A 16,258-nucleotide genomic window follows, 5' to 3' on the forward strand; every position below is an offset into this window, starting at 1 on the left:
TTACTTTTCCACAGCTGTATATATATATATATATATATATATATATATATATATATATTTACTTAAGCTTTATCGTTTCTTTCTTACTTAATCTTAAGGACAGACTGCAAGTTTGGTGAAAAATGTGATTATCCGTTCTTAAGCTCTTTGGGCATTAAGTTTATTTTCAATTTTGATTTCAATCCAATTTTCTGCAATGTACAAACGAAAACACAATACATCAATGCCAATTTTGCTTAAACTAACATTTTCAAGGGGAGGTCAAAACAAAACTAATAAATTATTTAGAAGCAAAATAGCCTACAGTAAATTGTTACATGTTCACTTTCATGACATGTTGCTCGTTGCGGGGCCGCCTCTGTAAACATATGTAATGATGTAGTGTTTGACAGAACGACTAAAAAACTATTATTAAGGATTTATTCTCAAAAAAATAAAGAACATTTTATATCCTTTATGACCCCTATGACCTTTGATCTTTGACCTCATGACCTCAACATTTAAGTTTCTTTCTTACCTCATTATAAACACACCCTGCAAGCTTTGTGAAAATTCATTCATCCGTTCTCGAGTTATCTTGTACATAAATAAACAGACACACACACTCACACACACACACTCACAAACATACGCAACCGATCAGATAACCTGCGATGGTCGTCGGTTTCACCAACTGGCGGAGGTAACCTTACTTTTCCGCTCAGTGTGCAAATTTGATGGTAAAGAAAACTAAAATTGGTAATTCTTTTTCTTTCTTTCCGTTTCAGCGAGGGTGGAACCTTGTACCGGGAGACTGGATGTCAACTTTACACGAAAATATCACAGTGCCCCCAGCGGCAGAAGCCACGCAGCTCTCTGTGATCCCACAAAATGATGAGAGAATTAGACGGGGTTAACAGACGGAAAACAGTCACTTTCCCCACACTAGTACGCTCACTGGTTACAACTAATTACTTATTTGTTCAGTCAAATCAATCGGCAGATTAATTTCATTTATTTAGTTGTCATGATCCCTTTTTTCATTGTTTTATTCTGTTGCCACAGCATTATAAACATCGGATATGAATTATCATTATCATAATAAGTTCCCGATTATCATTACTATTTCTAACCATGCATTACTGCAATCATAATATTGTTGATATTATTGTCATAATAAATATGTTGTATGCCATCATCTCTCTCTCCCTCTCTCTCTCTCTCTCTCTCTCTCTCTCTACATGCTTTGCTTTTCGTTATTTATTTTTCTACCGTGACCTCAAGCAATATCCGAAATGAATACAACCGATTCAGTCCTTCCAAGTTTTTCTGATACTGTTCTGTGGACTGCACCAAACAATTCGGGCAGCCACTGTTAATTTGTGTTACTACTCACGTCTTTCAAAGAAGCAGACATTAGCACCACTCTGTGTAACTCGAAGGGAGTACAAACACGCCAAAATACTTCATGTCATCGCAAAGATTTAGCGCAAGAAAGTAAGTCTTTAATCAGAGCATGTTGCATTGAAAAACGATTTGCTATATCACGCATTTATTGTCGGTCACTGTATGACACTACATTTTTCTCTTACATTCAAAATAACTTCTGTACACTATTCTCCTTCCACGATTAAAAAAACCCAATTTATTTAAATTACTTTTGTTTGCTAACGAAAATATAAGTTTGCTAAACGAAAATATGATACAATACTATGCAGTAAATGGCGACAGGAACATCCTATGTAAATATTAATTCACACTCCTAACATAGTATTTTGGCATGAATGTCTATACAGCATGAACAATATTGTTCTATGTCAAACCGCTCACTTGGGAACCCCTAGTTATTGTTTTTGTTGTTGTTGTTGATCATGAGTATTTGAAGGATTTGATGTTATAGTCGTATGTAATATTTTTTTGTAACGTACAATTTACACACACATTTGACATAATATGTAGCATACAACATAAAATCAGAGAAAACATGATGAAAGTTGCTTTTCGCTGCTATTAACAATTGCGTAGGGTAACTTCATTTTGTTGCGACACGTCTCAGGATATAACTACGACATTGTATTTACAAGCAGTTCAGGTTTATTCAGTCCAATGTAATATTAGTACAATCATTACAATGATAAAATTATTCATAACTAGTAGCACTAAAACCATTGATCAACCTTAGAATTACTCTAAGTACATAAAGTCTTCAAATGCATCTGTTTGCAAACGTAGAGCCGCTAAAGATTACACAAAATAAGACGAGGAACCTGCATAGCACCAAAGCACTGTGGAGGACACTACTAGCAAATGATAAGTAAGAATAAAACAAAGTCAGAGATCCTGTTTCGTTTAGCGATAAAAGGATAAACTAAAAATATTTAATGCAGCTTTGTGAGTTTGTTTCTGCTTAACATTGTTCATATTCACAGCAATGCATCCCCATTACGACGCTTACGAATTGGTTTTCCCGTTACCCACACAAAGAAGAATGTTATTTTGAGAAGAAAGAAAAAGCACTTGCAAAAATAGATTTTCATCATGCTGCTTTGTAATTTTGAATACACGAACTGATGGTAATTTCAATGGGTAGTGCAACTATTATTACCAATTTTATTTCTTCTAGGACTTTGCCCTCTTACTGTCTGTCTAGTGTGACAAACGATTGATACTAGTGATAAAATAACAAAGTCTCAAAACATTCACAGCGTAACGTTGACTATGGAACAACTAAACTGACGACGAAAAACAATTACAACGTTAAAAACAATACTTTAATCAGAGGTTTACACAAAGCTGCGCTACTATCAAGTTCAGGAGCAATATTTCACAAACCATTTATGAACATGTATGGCAAATGAAACATTTGCGCGATAACACCTGGCAGTAAGGACGCAATCATTAGTTTTTGTTATTCATCATGATTACATTGTACATGTATCTTACTTGACAAACTACGAAACTTTATCTATAACTGTATTTGAAAATACTAGATAGGCTTAGTTTCCCCAACACCAATTCACCCCCCCCCCCCCAAAAAAAAAGTATGTGAGAGTTTGGTATTAACATTAAATGTTGTGTAAGCGTGTCACAGAATTAGCGAAGGAAATATTATAAAAAACAGACGAAGTAGAATTATTCATTTATTTTTGAGCGAGGAGGAGGAGGAGATACCTAAATGCGTTTTACTCGAAGTGAAGTTTCAGCAGCGCTTAAAAAAGAACGAAATTTCCAAAACTGGATTGTCAATTTTTCTTCTACAAAAAATATGAAACAAAAAAACTCTCCCCTTAGTGAAACAGAATGAATACCCGTATTACGATACAGACGGTCACTTATAAATCAAGACTTGCTTCAGGTTACTCGTTCATGTTCACATTCTATTAGTGTACAAGAGTGTGTTTCTTTTTATTATTTTGACATGATTCTTCCATATCAACTTGAAAAAGTTTGGATTCATCCTTCTTCGGATGTCATGTTGCAAATACTAAAAGTGTCCCATCTTGAAACTGAATTTATTCTACTCACTACGTCCTTCTACCACCTTTCAACAATTCCTCATCCACGTTGAGTATTATATGAGAAGACGAAATCTAAATGGAGTCCTTTCTTTAATATGCTTCTCACGAGTAGTACTGAGAAATCCCGAGAGCTTGACGATTTGAACATGTTGAAAGAGTGGATCAAATCATGTGTCCATCTAACCCATAAATCCATAAATATCCATAAATCGATAACATGTCGGTGTGATTTTTTTTTTCTTTGCTTTTTTTTTTTTTTTTTTTTGGTTTATAAAGAAGTTTCATCTGCTCGATCAGCCCAAACAAATCTCTGCTGGGGACCAGTATGGTCATGAAACCTTATCACAACCGAAGAACAATATTCATAAAGTGGGAAATGACATGGATTTGTGAGATACTGGATCTGAGGAAGTTATGGAGGAAAGGGATCTCAACGAAGCCTTCAACGCCTGAAAGGGTATGTTTATTTGAAATTCCCGTAAGGAACATTGGACATGCTCGTTCCACTTTGACCGCTGCTGCCGTCTCGCATGGCTTGGAACTCGGAGATGGCGCACAGCACGCAGAAGATCTGATGATTCGAGAAACAGAGAATTATGAGAGAAGTGACATACAGTGTATCAATAGCGGCTTCATAAACATTGTCACATCAAACTCATTGTCTCTCGTGCCATGGCATCGCTGTCCTATGTCCCAAATGGGGTTTTTCAGTCACAGGTCCTGACATGAAAGCCTTGTGACTGTTGTTTTGCAGTTTCGTATTTCGTTGTATACATCTACTCATCATCAAAAGACCTAACGAATAAAAAAAAAATAGCAGGAAATAAATTCTTTAATTTATAATTTGCAATGCGTCATAGCTGTGCCAGATGACCGCAAAACATCATTCGCATTATGAGGCGTGAGTTTTGTTTAATTTGTCTGCCCTCTGTTCAAATGGAATTTGTAAGATCGCATGCAACCGCTGATCTACATTTTTAACAAACATGTCAGAAAAAAAAAGGAACCAGTGGTAATCTCAAGTGTCATATACTACTTTCTGGGCAGCGACACTACCACCACGTAGTGTAGATTGTACAGAGGACGGAGTCCATTTGTACAGAGAGAAGACCCTCTGCTTAATAATCTCTTGCTTTCAGAATGCGTATTATCGCTAAAATTGTAAACGGCCCCGATTCAAAAGCACTGGATTTTCAAATGTTTGTATGCAAACAACGTCACCTATTCGCATCTTCATTCGTGTATACTAGTAGTTGTAAGTGTATACTTTGAGATGATGGCAACATCAGTATTTTTGTCGCTGATGAAAAAGTCACTGGTTAAGTTTTTGTTACTTAATGGATCAATTAATTTTTCTTTCTTTTTACTGCCAGTTAATAGGTATACTACCAACGTCACCTACGCAATCTTCATCCCTTTATAGTTGTACGAGAATATTTGGTAAAGGCTTCAAAATTTTTGCTTTCACACCTATCAATAACACAAGACTGAAATAATGAAATATGGATACTCACATGAAGTATTGTGAATGCGATCCACACACAGATGGCTCCGATGTAGATTCCATTCATTAGCTTTTGTAAAAAAAAGATTGAAATAAAGATGAAATATGACTCTTTATATATTGATAAGAGCATAGACAGCTTGATAAATCAAATGAAAGTAACCATGAAGGAGGAAGATGGGGAGAGCTCAATAAATCCGAAAAATCGAATTTTAGGATTCCTTTCTTCGAGCACAAATAAATGTGTGAGCTGATATCGGAGCTGATTACATTATCACCGTATATCTGGTATGAAGGTACAATTTTTAAATCCTTTTTTCCTGGGAGGTGTGGGTGGGGTGGGGTGGTGGGGGTGGGGAGATACATTATTGTATACTGTCAAATCCCAAACATTCAGTATTAAACGGCCAATTTTGAGGACACCGTTTCTGTTTTTTTTTAAATCAACTTACTCTAAGTCACCGAAGTCAACTTGTACATCGTGTGATACTCTATCTTTAGACCTACAAGATCTTATTCATGATTATTGACATTCAATTCTAGATATTCTTACTCAGTGAAAGTATGACAACTTAATTGTGATTTAAAAAAAAAAAATGATAGATCGGCAACTTACACCACCGGCAATCAAGATGATGACCCCTGCAAGACCTTGGAGCATGTAGATGATCATGGCAACCATGTATGGAACAAGCAGTCCTCTGACATTCTGAATTTGAACAGGAGCAGAGCGATGAGAGGATTAATACACGACCATATGATTTCAACGATTTCCCACATGCCTCAACTTCATTCGCAGTATTATTTTTTATCCACCCCCCCCCAAAAAAAAAGAAGCACAAACAAACAAAAACAAACGCGTATAGATGGTATTATCACATATGCACAGGAGTTCACCTCCGATTTACAGTAGGACCTCGATTATCCAGTCATCGAGTATCCGGATTGTCGGTCGACGACTTACTGACATTTTCTATTTAATATGTCAGTGCATAATCTCAAAACAAACACACGTTCAACCATTTTCGTACGCTACATACTCAGTAGTCCAATCTACGCAGCGAACTGTAACTTTTAAATCTGTTCGTGAGACGATTTCAGAGACAGCACTGGTGCCGCGCTCTGTCACTGGCACTGAGCGCACAGCAGTACCGTATGCCCCCCCCCCCCCCCCCCCCCCAAAAAAAAAAACCAAAACAACAAACATATATATATATATATATATACAGATGTATACAACGGGACCCTCCGCAATGATATCTTTAAGAAAATTTAATCAATCCGAATACAAATTCAGGGTATGAAACTATAACTCATTGCCCCCATCTTACAGAAAACCCCATTCGATTTGCTTCAGTGGTCAAAGAGAAATTAGGAATTTTGTAGAGGATGTCAAGAATCTCTTCCCTCCAAGTTCTGTCCATTGTATTCACACACAAAAGCATCGAAGTGCTAAACTTGGAAGAATCAGACTCATGACATGCTTTACAACATTCCACATTTCTCTGTGATCGATTAACCAAATTGATTGGGATTTTCTGCAAATAGAGCTAAGATGTTATATTTTACGACCCTGAAGTTGCATTTAGACAGATTAATCATAATAGGTGTCATCAATGCAAAAATTTGATTGTATTTTTGTTTTACATACTGTATAGTTACAATCGCAGCGGCAGTATTTGACACAATCACAATATCGATCTTCTCATTGTCTATCACTATCATATTATGAAGGAATATTTTACTCATATTTCGTTTCATTGTGATATCAATTTCAGAGGTATACTGTGAAACATGATGTGTAATGCCCCTATAGCATGACATGCTATGGAAAGTGCACGTTGTATATGAGCATACGTTGTATAGAAGTATAATAACCTTCTCTTATCCAACCAAGTCGTTTATCCGGACGCCTGCCGGTCCCAACATTCCCGGATAATGGAGGTCCTATATACTGTACATCCATCCCACCTTATTTGATATTTAGTGCACCAAAAGAGAATTGGTAATCAGCAAATGCCGCCTGGAGGGAACTGACGAGCTGTCGCATATAATGTCAATCTTGACATTTTCGATGAAAGCATCTTGACCATAGAGAATCTTACTTGTCGGGATCCCGTTTAAGACAGTCAATCAACCAAACATATCAAACGAGAATAAGTTAGCTTCATATATGCTAGATGTGAGAAAAGGAGGAGATGTGTTGACTGCGCAGCTAGTGTGACTTCCGCTTTGTAATGGTTCATCTAACAAATAAAATGTTTATTGTTGCATTTTATGCCTTCATGAATTACAATGTGCTTATTTGAACGCAATCTATGCACATACAGAATGTAAAGGAAAAAAAAATCGTCCTGCGAGGGGAAAACAGACCCTATATATCAGATACAAAAACAACCACTTACTGAAAATGAAATGGTCGCAGATGTTAAGAGTAATACAGAAATGTGATATATCTTATTGGACTGTCAGACCACCAGTAAAAGATTGAGAAAAAGAGAAGAAAAGGCAATTCTATTGCATTAAGTTTCATGAATGAAAAAAAAAAAATGTGTGATGCTTACTTGAGACACTCCGACCAGGAGGAGGATTGAGCTGAGGATCAGAAGGCCAACGATGACGAACTCCACGATGTACGTGATGAGGAGAATCTTGTAGACGTTGTCATCGACAGGGACGGAGCCATCATCTGCCATTTAAGGTCAAGGGTCATTGAATCGCTTAGTGTGGATTTCAACAGCAACGAATAGCTGACAGTAATTCATGGAATTCATACCCCTTTCATAAACTCAATTATGCGGATAATATCCGCATAATTTGGTCGTAAAATCGGAGCGGGGCAAGAATTATCCGCTTTTTTTTTCGACGCTTCTATTATCCACATAATACATGTAGCAGCATCGGGACCAGATTTGGAGTATGTGAACGCAAATCCAAAGTTATGCGGATAATTGCCGGGGTGCGGTCAAAAGGTCACCTGTAACCTCACAGGAGGGACGTGTGCAGTCACCATGACGATTATCCGCCTTTTTCAGGACGGGCGCTCGTAAAAAAAAAGTGCGGATATTTTCAGAGTTTGTGAACGCATTTTTTATTGAAATGTCCGCATAATTCTTAAGCGGATAATTGGAGGATGAGTTTATGAAAAGGGTATTTTAGAGATTGATAGGATAGACGTTTTGAAGACTTACGACTTGTATATGCCAGAAAGGGAAAACCAAACAGACGAGTTTGAAAATTCATAAACCATTTATTTTCATACGTAGCTCTATCACTTACACTTCGGGGAGGGGGGGGGGGGGTAGTTTATATTTTCACTTGGATTTGATGATATAGCTTCGTGCCATGGATCTCCCTAGGGGTATCTTTAGGGATTACAATGTTTTTATAACAGTCTGCAAGAGCGCACGACTGTACATGATCAATCATTTTGCATACGTGCATCGTGATAGTTAAAAGGCATCATTTACCATATGCAGATGAAACAAAACCCCAGCATTAGTGCTATAACATAGTTCTACAATGTGAGTTAGGGGTAGAAACAACCACTGTAACAAGTTAAAGACACAAAATGTGAACAATAGTTATAATAACATTTTTTTTCAGACTAAACCGTCTATACAATTGTGGTTTATTGAGAAAAATACTGATACATCCCTTATAATTATTTTTGGCTTTATAGCGAAAATTCTATATGGTAGGATGTTTTGTGAAACAATTCACATACATTATATGCATCAAATGTGACATCTGGAACATTTTTTTTTAATCACTGCTCAAAAAGGTAAACAGGACCTTTAAAACAGAAATAAAAAGCCATGACATCAGGGGAAGTGGACGAACGCGTTTTTTAAATTCAGATATCTGAATTGATAAAACGGGTTTTGTCCACTTCCACTTCCCTTTATGCCATATTTTTTAAAATGAACATAAATATGAATAAAATATGATTAAGTGGAGTCCTTTGATATTCTTATTCTTATTATAATTGACTACATCGTTATACAGTCTGTAGAGAGTGCAGAATTCATATTCGGTGGCCAAAAAAAGAAAGAAACAAACAAAGAAGAAAAAGAAGAAGTTTCATTCCTTACCGATCACCTTTCTGACCACAACAAACTGATAGGCGGCATATCCACAAGCGATGAGGGAGTAAATCTGCAAAGAAATAGAGAGAGAGAGAGAGAGAGAGAGCAGGGATAATTCTTCTTCTTCTTCTTCTCTTCTTCTGGCTACTGCACACCGGTTGCAAGCGCAAAGTGACTAGCATTGCATTAAAAATGCCCCCCCCCCCCCCATAAGAGTTGAGATATCCACGTCACCCAATCTTGCCTTCAATGTATTAACAGTTTGGGCGTCCCTAACTTTCTTTGGGAGAAGATTCCATATTCTGCCATTGTATTGTCCACGGGAGAAAGGGATATTTGTAACAGTCCTTCCTAGTCGCCGAGCGCAGGAAGGAAATCGAGGAAGATTTCCTAGTTAGGATTCCATCAGAGGATAGTTTCGATTGATATCTGTTAATTAAACGGTAGAATAAGTGAGGTAGTACCATCCGGTAAAACAAAATAAAATAAGATAAAATTAGAAGTAATAGCAAGTAAATGAACAAATAGATAAATGAATGAATAAATAAATGAATAGGTAAATGAATGAATGAATAAAATAAAAGATAGAGGACAGGGATATTCGGGAACAGCACTGTAAGATTTCCAGCAGATCATTCCGGCAGCATTTCCTGATAACCGTGCCCACACGAGCACTAACACAGTAATTCGTTTAATATTCTACTTTCATTTCCGCCTGTTTTTGTCTTTTTTATTGTTGATGTTGTTGGGGTTTTTTTCTTCCTGTGACTTGGACCGCTTGTTTCACGGTTTAAACAGAATATGTGTATGCGATTTGCAGACTAATCTACATCAAAGGCAGGACTATTGAATGATGTCGCATGTACAAAAAGAGATTGGGAGGGGAGAAGTGAGCGTTACTCCCACTTTTATTTATATGCATGATTTGTGTGTGTGTGTGCGCGCGGGTGTGTGTGTATGTGTGTGTGTGTGTGTGTGTGTGTGTGTGTGTGCACTGTGCATTGTGGAAGAGTGACTACTTCTTTGCAGCATACGGTGGTTATTCTGGAGTATCAAGATTTATGCAAAATCCTCGAAAAAGGGGCGCGAGTAAATGCTTTGGTATACGAAGAATAAGACACAATATAGTCAATGCATTAATTATTATTTTGCCAATGTTGGTATGTAAGTAAAAAGATAAAATAAAAAAACAGTTAATGGGAGCTCAAATTTCTGCGTAAGCTTTCTGTGTACTGCAGCAATTGTGGAAGTGCAAGAGACGATAAGAGAACTTGAGACAAATTAGGTTTGCAAATTTCCCAAAAAAAAAAATTACAAAATTGTTTTTTTTTATGTAATAAGCGAGATAGAATATTTCCTTGTAAAATTTGTCAAAAAAAAAAGGTAGAGCCTGTATGTGAATTGCACTTTGCTTGAAGAATTACAGAATAAATTATTAATTTCATTTTTCCGAAAAATTCTGTCGGTTTTTTTTTCACCATTGTTTACGGGATACTTGTGAATTTCACTTATTATACCTGGTAATGTCAACATATGTACTTATCTTCTGATGTACAAAAAAAAAAAGACTTTGATAACAAGTACAGTCACGAATGTTGATTGACTTTGCCGAAGCTTTTGATGTCATGCCAATAAAATCCTAATAAAAAGACTGCGATACTTTTGCATATGTGGGCCTTCTGTAAAATTATCTAGCATTCGAACTGGCCTGGCTTCATAGTTTGCGTCATATAACGGAAAATGATAGTTTTAAAAAAAAATAAAGGTTCGTTGTGGTGTGCACAAAGGTTGTCTATAACGCCTAACTCTGTTTAGTTCATGACAATATTCCTATAATAATATCATCATTTACGTCCTAATTAGCATACCGGCACTTACGTTTGCGGCCAGTATTGCCCATGTCTAAGTGTATATCTCCTAAGCTGAACAGATCCATGTGTATGTTTAGTATTTCTTTTATTCGGTGATTTATAGATGTGTTTGACGAGTAAATAAGTTTATTCTCTCTTTTCTTTTATGTCAAATTGTGTATAAAGGTACTATATATAATCATTATCAGCAGTTTTGCTTTTGTGGCTTTGTTATGAGGAGCTTTCCCTATATCTTTTATATCTCTAAATTCCCAATATGACTACCCAACAATTATTTTCCATCATAGTACTTGTATGCAGGGCTCGACACTAACGGTGGCCCGGTGGCCCGGGGCCACCAAAAATGAAAGTCGGGCCACCAAATTTCAAAAAAGGGCAAATTTGGTGGCCCGCCTCGGGCCACCAAAATTTTTTGAAAAGTATGTCAATAAATTAGTAACTTTTTGCGCCGGAAATTAGCAGTTAAATTTGTTCAAAGGATGGATGAAAAGGACTGAATGAATGCCTGAGAGTGAGTGTTGCAAGTTTGTTGAAGTTTATTTATGAGTAGATATGTCCAACTTCTAATTCTTACTATCAAAAATCTTAAATATTTGACTCATTAAAAAGAAGGACTTTTAATGTTTTTTATTGTTTTTTTTTCGGGACACCAAATTTTTCTCTCGGGCCACCAAAAATTTGAAATTTAGGATTTTGGTGGCCCCATCGGGCCACCAAACAAAAAAGTTAGTGTCGAGCCATGGTATGTGACCACACTTCTTGATCAACATTGTGGAATCTGAAAGCCCTTATTCGCGAATATAAAAGACTGATAAAAACCATTGATTAGACACTAAAAGTTAACGCTGCATGTCTACATTTCATGTGCTAGCACAATGACTGATTCGATATTGCATTCCCGAAAAGCGAATCATTCAAACTTGTTCTACTCTGTTCTACTTTCTAAAATGAATAAGAGAGAAATATAGAGATGTAAAGAGACTTGCAATTGTTCAACATGTTCAGCTATCGTTTGCTATGGTCGTCACTGCATAAGGTGGTTTGATGTTCGCGAATCTTGATGATAAGTCCAACTCGGGAAAAGGAAGAAACAAGGATGTAAAGTGAATTTTTTTCACTTTTTCTTAATAGCACGTGTATACATCACAAAGGGATATGTTGTTACTTGCATAAGGTGGGTTTGATGAACGCAAATCTTGTTATCAATCCAGCTCAGGAAAAGGAAGAAGGATGTAAAGTGAAATTTATCCTTTGGAATTCCACAACAGTGTTGAATTACGGAGGAGGAAGTGTACCTGCAGAATCATACAAGTACTGGAAGGATACGACATGGGAGAAACACGTCATATAATACCGACGTAGTGGATCACGTCTTCATGCCACTTTGTACCTTGTAATATATTTCGTTAAATATGTGCCCACGTGATCACAGCCTGAAGTAGCATGCAGATCTATACAATGTTTTCACACTGTTTACTCATTGCATGGGTTGTGGGTGGAGAGAGAGAGGCGAATCATGTATTGGCTGGCGTTGAATTTTAACAAACAAGATTTCTACCTGTGCCGAAGTTCATTCCAGATTCGAGATCGGTGCCGTATCTGTAAACGCGTTGCCATAATAAATGTTTTATGTCTAACATTTTTTTTTCTTTTTGTATTATACAACACTTGGTTACGGGAAGGTTTCCCTTTCCAATGCCATGTTATTGCAAACATTAGAGAGATTGAAAAAAAAGAAGAATACAGTGAGCGATTAGCTCCCCAGTATAACGGCTTTCTTCAGCACAATATTTCCTTAAACTACAAGTCCACATTATATCCCAGTTGACTCAAATGAATAGAATAAATTAGACCGACAGAATGGTCGCGCTTTTTCTGTAATCGGACATGAAATAAACAAGCTTCAAACTGTCTTATTCATGTTTCCACCGAATAAAGGCATATTACGTGACGCGATCAGGTCATGGCGCTTCACATCCTCCCATCGGGCATGAGCTTGTACGGAAAAGCATCACAGAAATCCTGTTCTTTGTCGATTATCTATAGCATAATGGAAGAACACTTAACTTATAACCTCTTACTGAAATCAGAGGGGGAGCAATGATAACATTACCCTTTAAGTCAGTAGCGAGTCGATGGAATGATTTTTCCTTTATATTTATTTATTTATTCATATTTTCTTTTAAAAATACGGGGACTGCAAAGTACCTGCTTGGGAGTTGTCTGCTAGGTGCTGCCGGTAAGGGTCTCCTACTGGCGTTCTGCGTGGACCTCTGCGGGCAATCCCCTCACCGGGAAAAAAGTTTTGGTCATGCTCAAATCTTGGCTGCGGGTGAATCGGACTTGCGAGCGCACCTCCGGGCAACTATACGGGCGAGATACGCGCTAGGTTACTGTCAGGTGCGGACCATTAACTGCTGGGAGGTCCGGGTAGTAAAAATTTTCCCCGCAAGTCAACCCGCAAGGCTTCCCCAGACACGATGTGACAAGGCCTTGAGCATACTTAGCAGCAGCACCTCGCAGGCAACTCCCTTGCAGGCAACTCCCACGCAGATACTTCGCGGTCCCCGTATGTCGCTCGTAGCGGAGAATGGATCGGTTTCAAAGCTCTCACGCAAGTCACACGGAATACACGCAAGTAGCAGGTAAATGGCACGTGTCTAGCCGTAAGACGCAAGTACGGAACTCGCCAACATTCTTGTCCGCCCGTAGAAAATTCTCCTTGGTATGGTATGGTATGGTATTTATTTCCGTATAAAAATAAAAAAACGGGTGGATTGCCCATATTCAGCGTTGCCAACATGGCAACGCTGTTCTTCCATGGGGTCCACATACAATGAGTACAATATTTATGGACACGTACAAAACAAATTATACAGACATGCAGGTGGAAACACATACAGTAAAATGGGAGAGAGAAAATAGAACAACCGATAACAGAAAAATCTTAAAGGCAATTAGATATAACAGTGACCAAATCAGAATATGTTTAGATATAAAATGGAGTGTTTGAAAATAAAATCCTTGAAAATCCCTACTCGCAACAAGCCTGCGTAGAACCTGAAAGGTGTGACAGGGCCTTTACCTATTCAGTCCCTCTGAGCAGGGAGGTGAGAGGCACCACCCTGCTCTGAGGCAACTCATAGCCGTCTGCCCAGTTGCTTGCTAGTTTATACGCATTCATTACTTTCTCAGTGGCCACGTGAAGAAATCATACAAAAAAGACAAATTAATGCTCAACAAATTGACGGCAGGACCGTTCTTATCCCACCGATTCTAGCACATGGATTACCCAGATTGTAATACTTCAACTCATAAACGAATTGTCTGATTTATCTAAACTTAGTTGATATACTAGTATACGTTTTAATATTTCTTCATTCACCGAGTTTAAAATGATTTTTTTTTTTCGGAAAATGTCAATATCACATGACTTTATTCTTCTCTCAATTTCAATTTGAATGAACTCTCTATTATCTTTTTTAGTCTGATTTTCCCCTATCTGTTCAAGCCAGCATAGATATATGGCGGGAAACTACACTTAATATTTTCCGGAGGTAATTTGTTTGAATCGCAAAAATGCCTTTAAAGGAGATATCTTATATTGTAAACGTGATTTTTCAAAGCTCTCCTCTTTGTGAATAATTAACCTTATGAAACCATGCGGTATATACTTGGACTGTATAAAAAACGTGTGAGGTTAGTTCTCGAACATAACATTTTCTTTTTCATTCTCCATAAGGTCGATTAATTGAGTGTCTCGAAACCGTTGCTGTCATAATTCCCATTATATTGATACTTCTATATAAATATTGACTGCAGTGAGTATTAATAGGGAACATCATTCGGTGCGCGTCACCCCCCCCCCCCCCACGCCCGCTCTTCCCTCCTGTCATTCATCATGCCATCAGGACCCACACTAGTTTGGTCATTTTCAATTAATTCCAGTTCAATTCAATTCAATTCAATTCAATTGTTTGGTCATTGCTAGTGAGGTTGGCTTATTTTGGAAAACTTCGCAGAGCTGTACCGACAGCGAAAAATAAATAGACAAGTATAGAATCGTCTTATAATAATAATAATAATAATGATAATAGTAAATATTTCTAATGCGCACTTTCTGACAATTATATGTCACTCAAGGCGCTGCAATGATTTATACATTATAATTACTCAACAACATAATTCCAAGGAATAAGTTGAATAAATTGAGACATCTACCAAAAATACATGTATGCATATGATAACTAGGATGTCCTATACTCCGTGATAAGCAGATTTAAGACGTGCCTGAAAAAGTTTTGAGGATGGATCTTTTCAAGATGGATCTTCTTCCATCTCGGCTGATGGCACTGGTCTTTCTACTCACCAAGGTGTAGATTCCCGCCGCCAGCGTCCCACTCCTCGTGTTATCGAAGCAACAGCATCTAGTCATCAGCGGCATCCTGGCAGAAAAGTTTGATTATTCTCTCTCTCTCAGAAAACAGTACCCTTCAAAATATCTAATGTCGGCAAAACCGAAATGGACGCAAAGTACGTGTATTCTACAACCGTTGTGAACAGATTTGATCAGGTTAAAGATTGCTTTCCTCTTTTGATTGTCGCTTACTTAAATACACTCCAGGAGTCGGACTTCCGGACTACTACTCAGTCGAAAAACCCGTCCCTGCAAGCAGACTGGTAAACCCGTCTGTCCCTTGCATCAGTGCTGAAGTGAAAGAACGAGAGTGGGGGAAATATGTCGTTGTTTACAGTTGTTCGGTGGTGCGTCTGTGCTTGTGTGGGGAGGGTGGGACGAAGAGGCTTGCCGCAACCAGATATCCGTGACTGTGACGTCAGTCATGTCCTTGATTTATCGTCATTTCTATTATAGGTTTGTAAAGAAGTATCACACTTATATCATTATTTTTGCTTCATTTCATTGGCGAATAATGTAACTGACAAATCATCCTTATACGGTGTATTAATTGCATTACAGGTGTAAAATCTGTATTAGTCTTGGCTGCAAGGCTGTAGCGACCTTTAGACCCTTCTTCCAACACACCGGATAATGCAGCAAGAGAAATGAAATGATTAACATTGTGCACACGCTAAGCAGGTAGAAGACCTTCGATCACCACTTGTCACGGCACCGTATAACATTGCAGTCCGGACAGTCTGGCAAACCAGGGAGGTGGAACCACCTCCCTGGGCAAACATACCGCAAGAAATGTAATGCAACCGAGTTCCAGAGTGCTTCAGAGGTCTTAAACTTCGAATTAATAAAGAGGCAATGGAAAGATATATGTAGGCTTACTT

General features: G+C 37.8%; 1 protein-coding gene across 1 annotated transcript; it reads right to left on the bottom strand.

Annotated features, from left to right (window-relative positions):
- Nucleotides 1-877: 877 nt before the first annotated feature.
- Nucleotides 878-15,621, bottom strand: LOC139743803 (uncharacterized). The gene is made up of 6 exons (XM_071654257.1): nucleotides 15,330-15,621; nucleotides 9,096-9,159; nucleotides 7,566-7,690; nucleotides 5,618-5,710; nucleotides 5,012-5,071; nucleotides 878-4,068 (listed from the first exon to the last, which is right to left on the bottom strand). The coding sequence occupies exons 1-6, from the start codon at nucleotides 15,402-15,404 to the stop codon at nucleotides 3,961-3,963; spliced, it is 525 nt and encodes a 174-aa protein (XP_071510358.1). The 5' UTR covers nucleotides 15,405-15,621; the 3' UTR covers nucleotides 878-3,960.
- Between the last annotated feature and the right edge of the window lie 637 nt (nucleotides 15,622-16,258).

The sequence above is a fragment of the Diadema antillarum genome, unplaced genomic scaffold (genome assembly GCF_040938485.1).
Source record: "Diadema antillarum isolate AM-2024a unplaced genomic scaffold, OU_Dant_1.0 seq00001106_RagTag, whole genome shotgun sequence".
Taxonomy (NCBI): Eukaryota; Metazoa; Echinodermata; class Echinoidea; order Diadematoida; family Diadematidae; genus Diadema; species Diadema antillarum.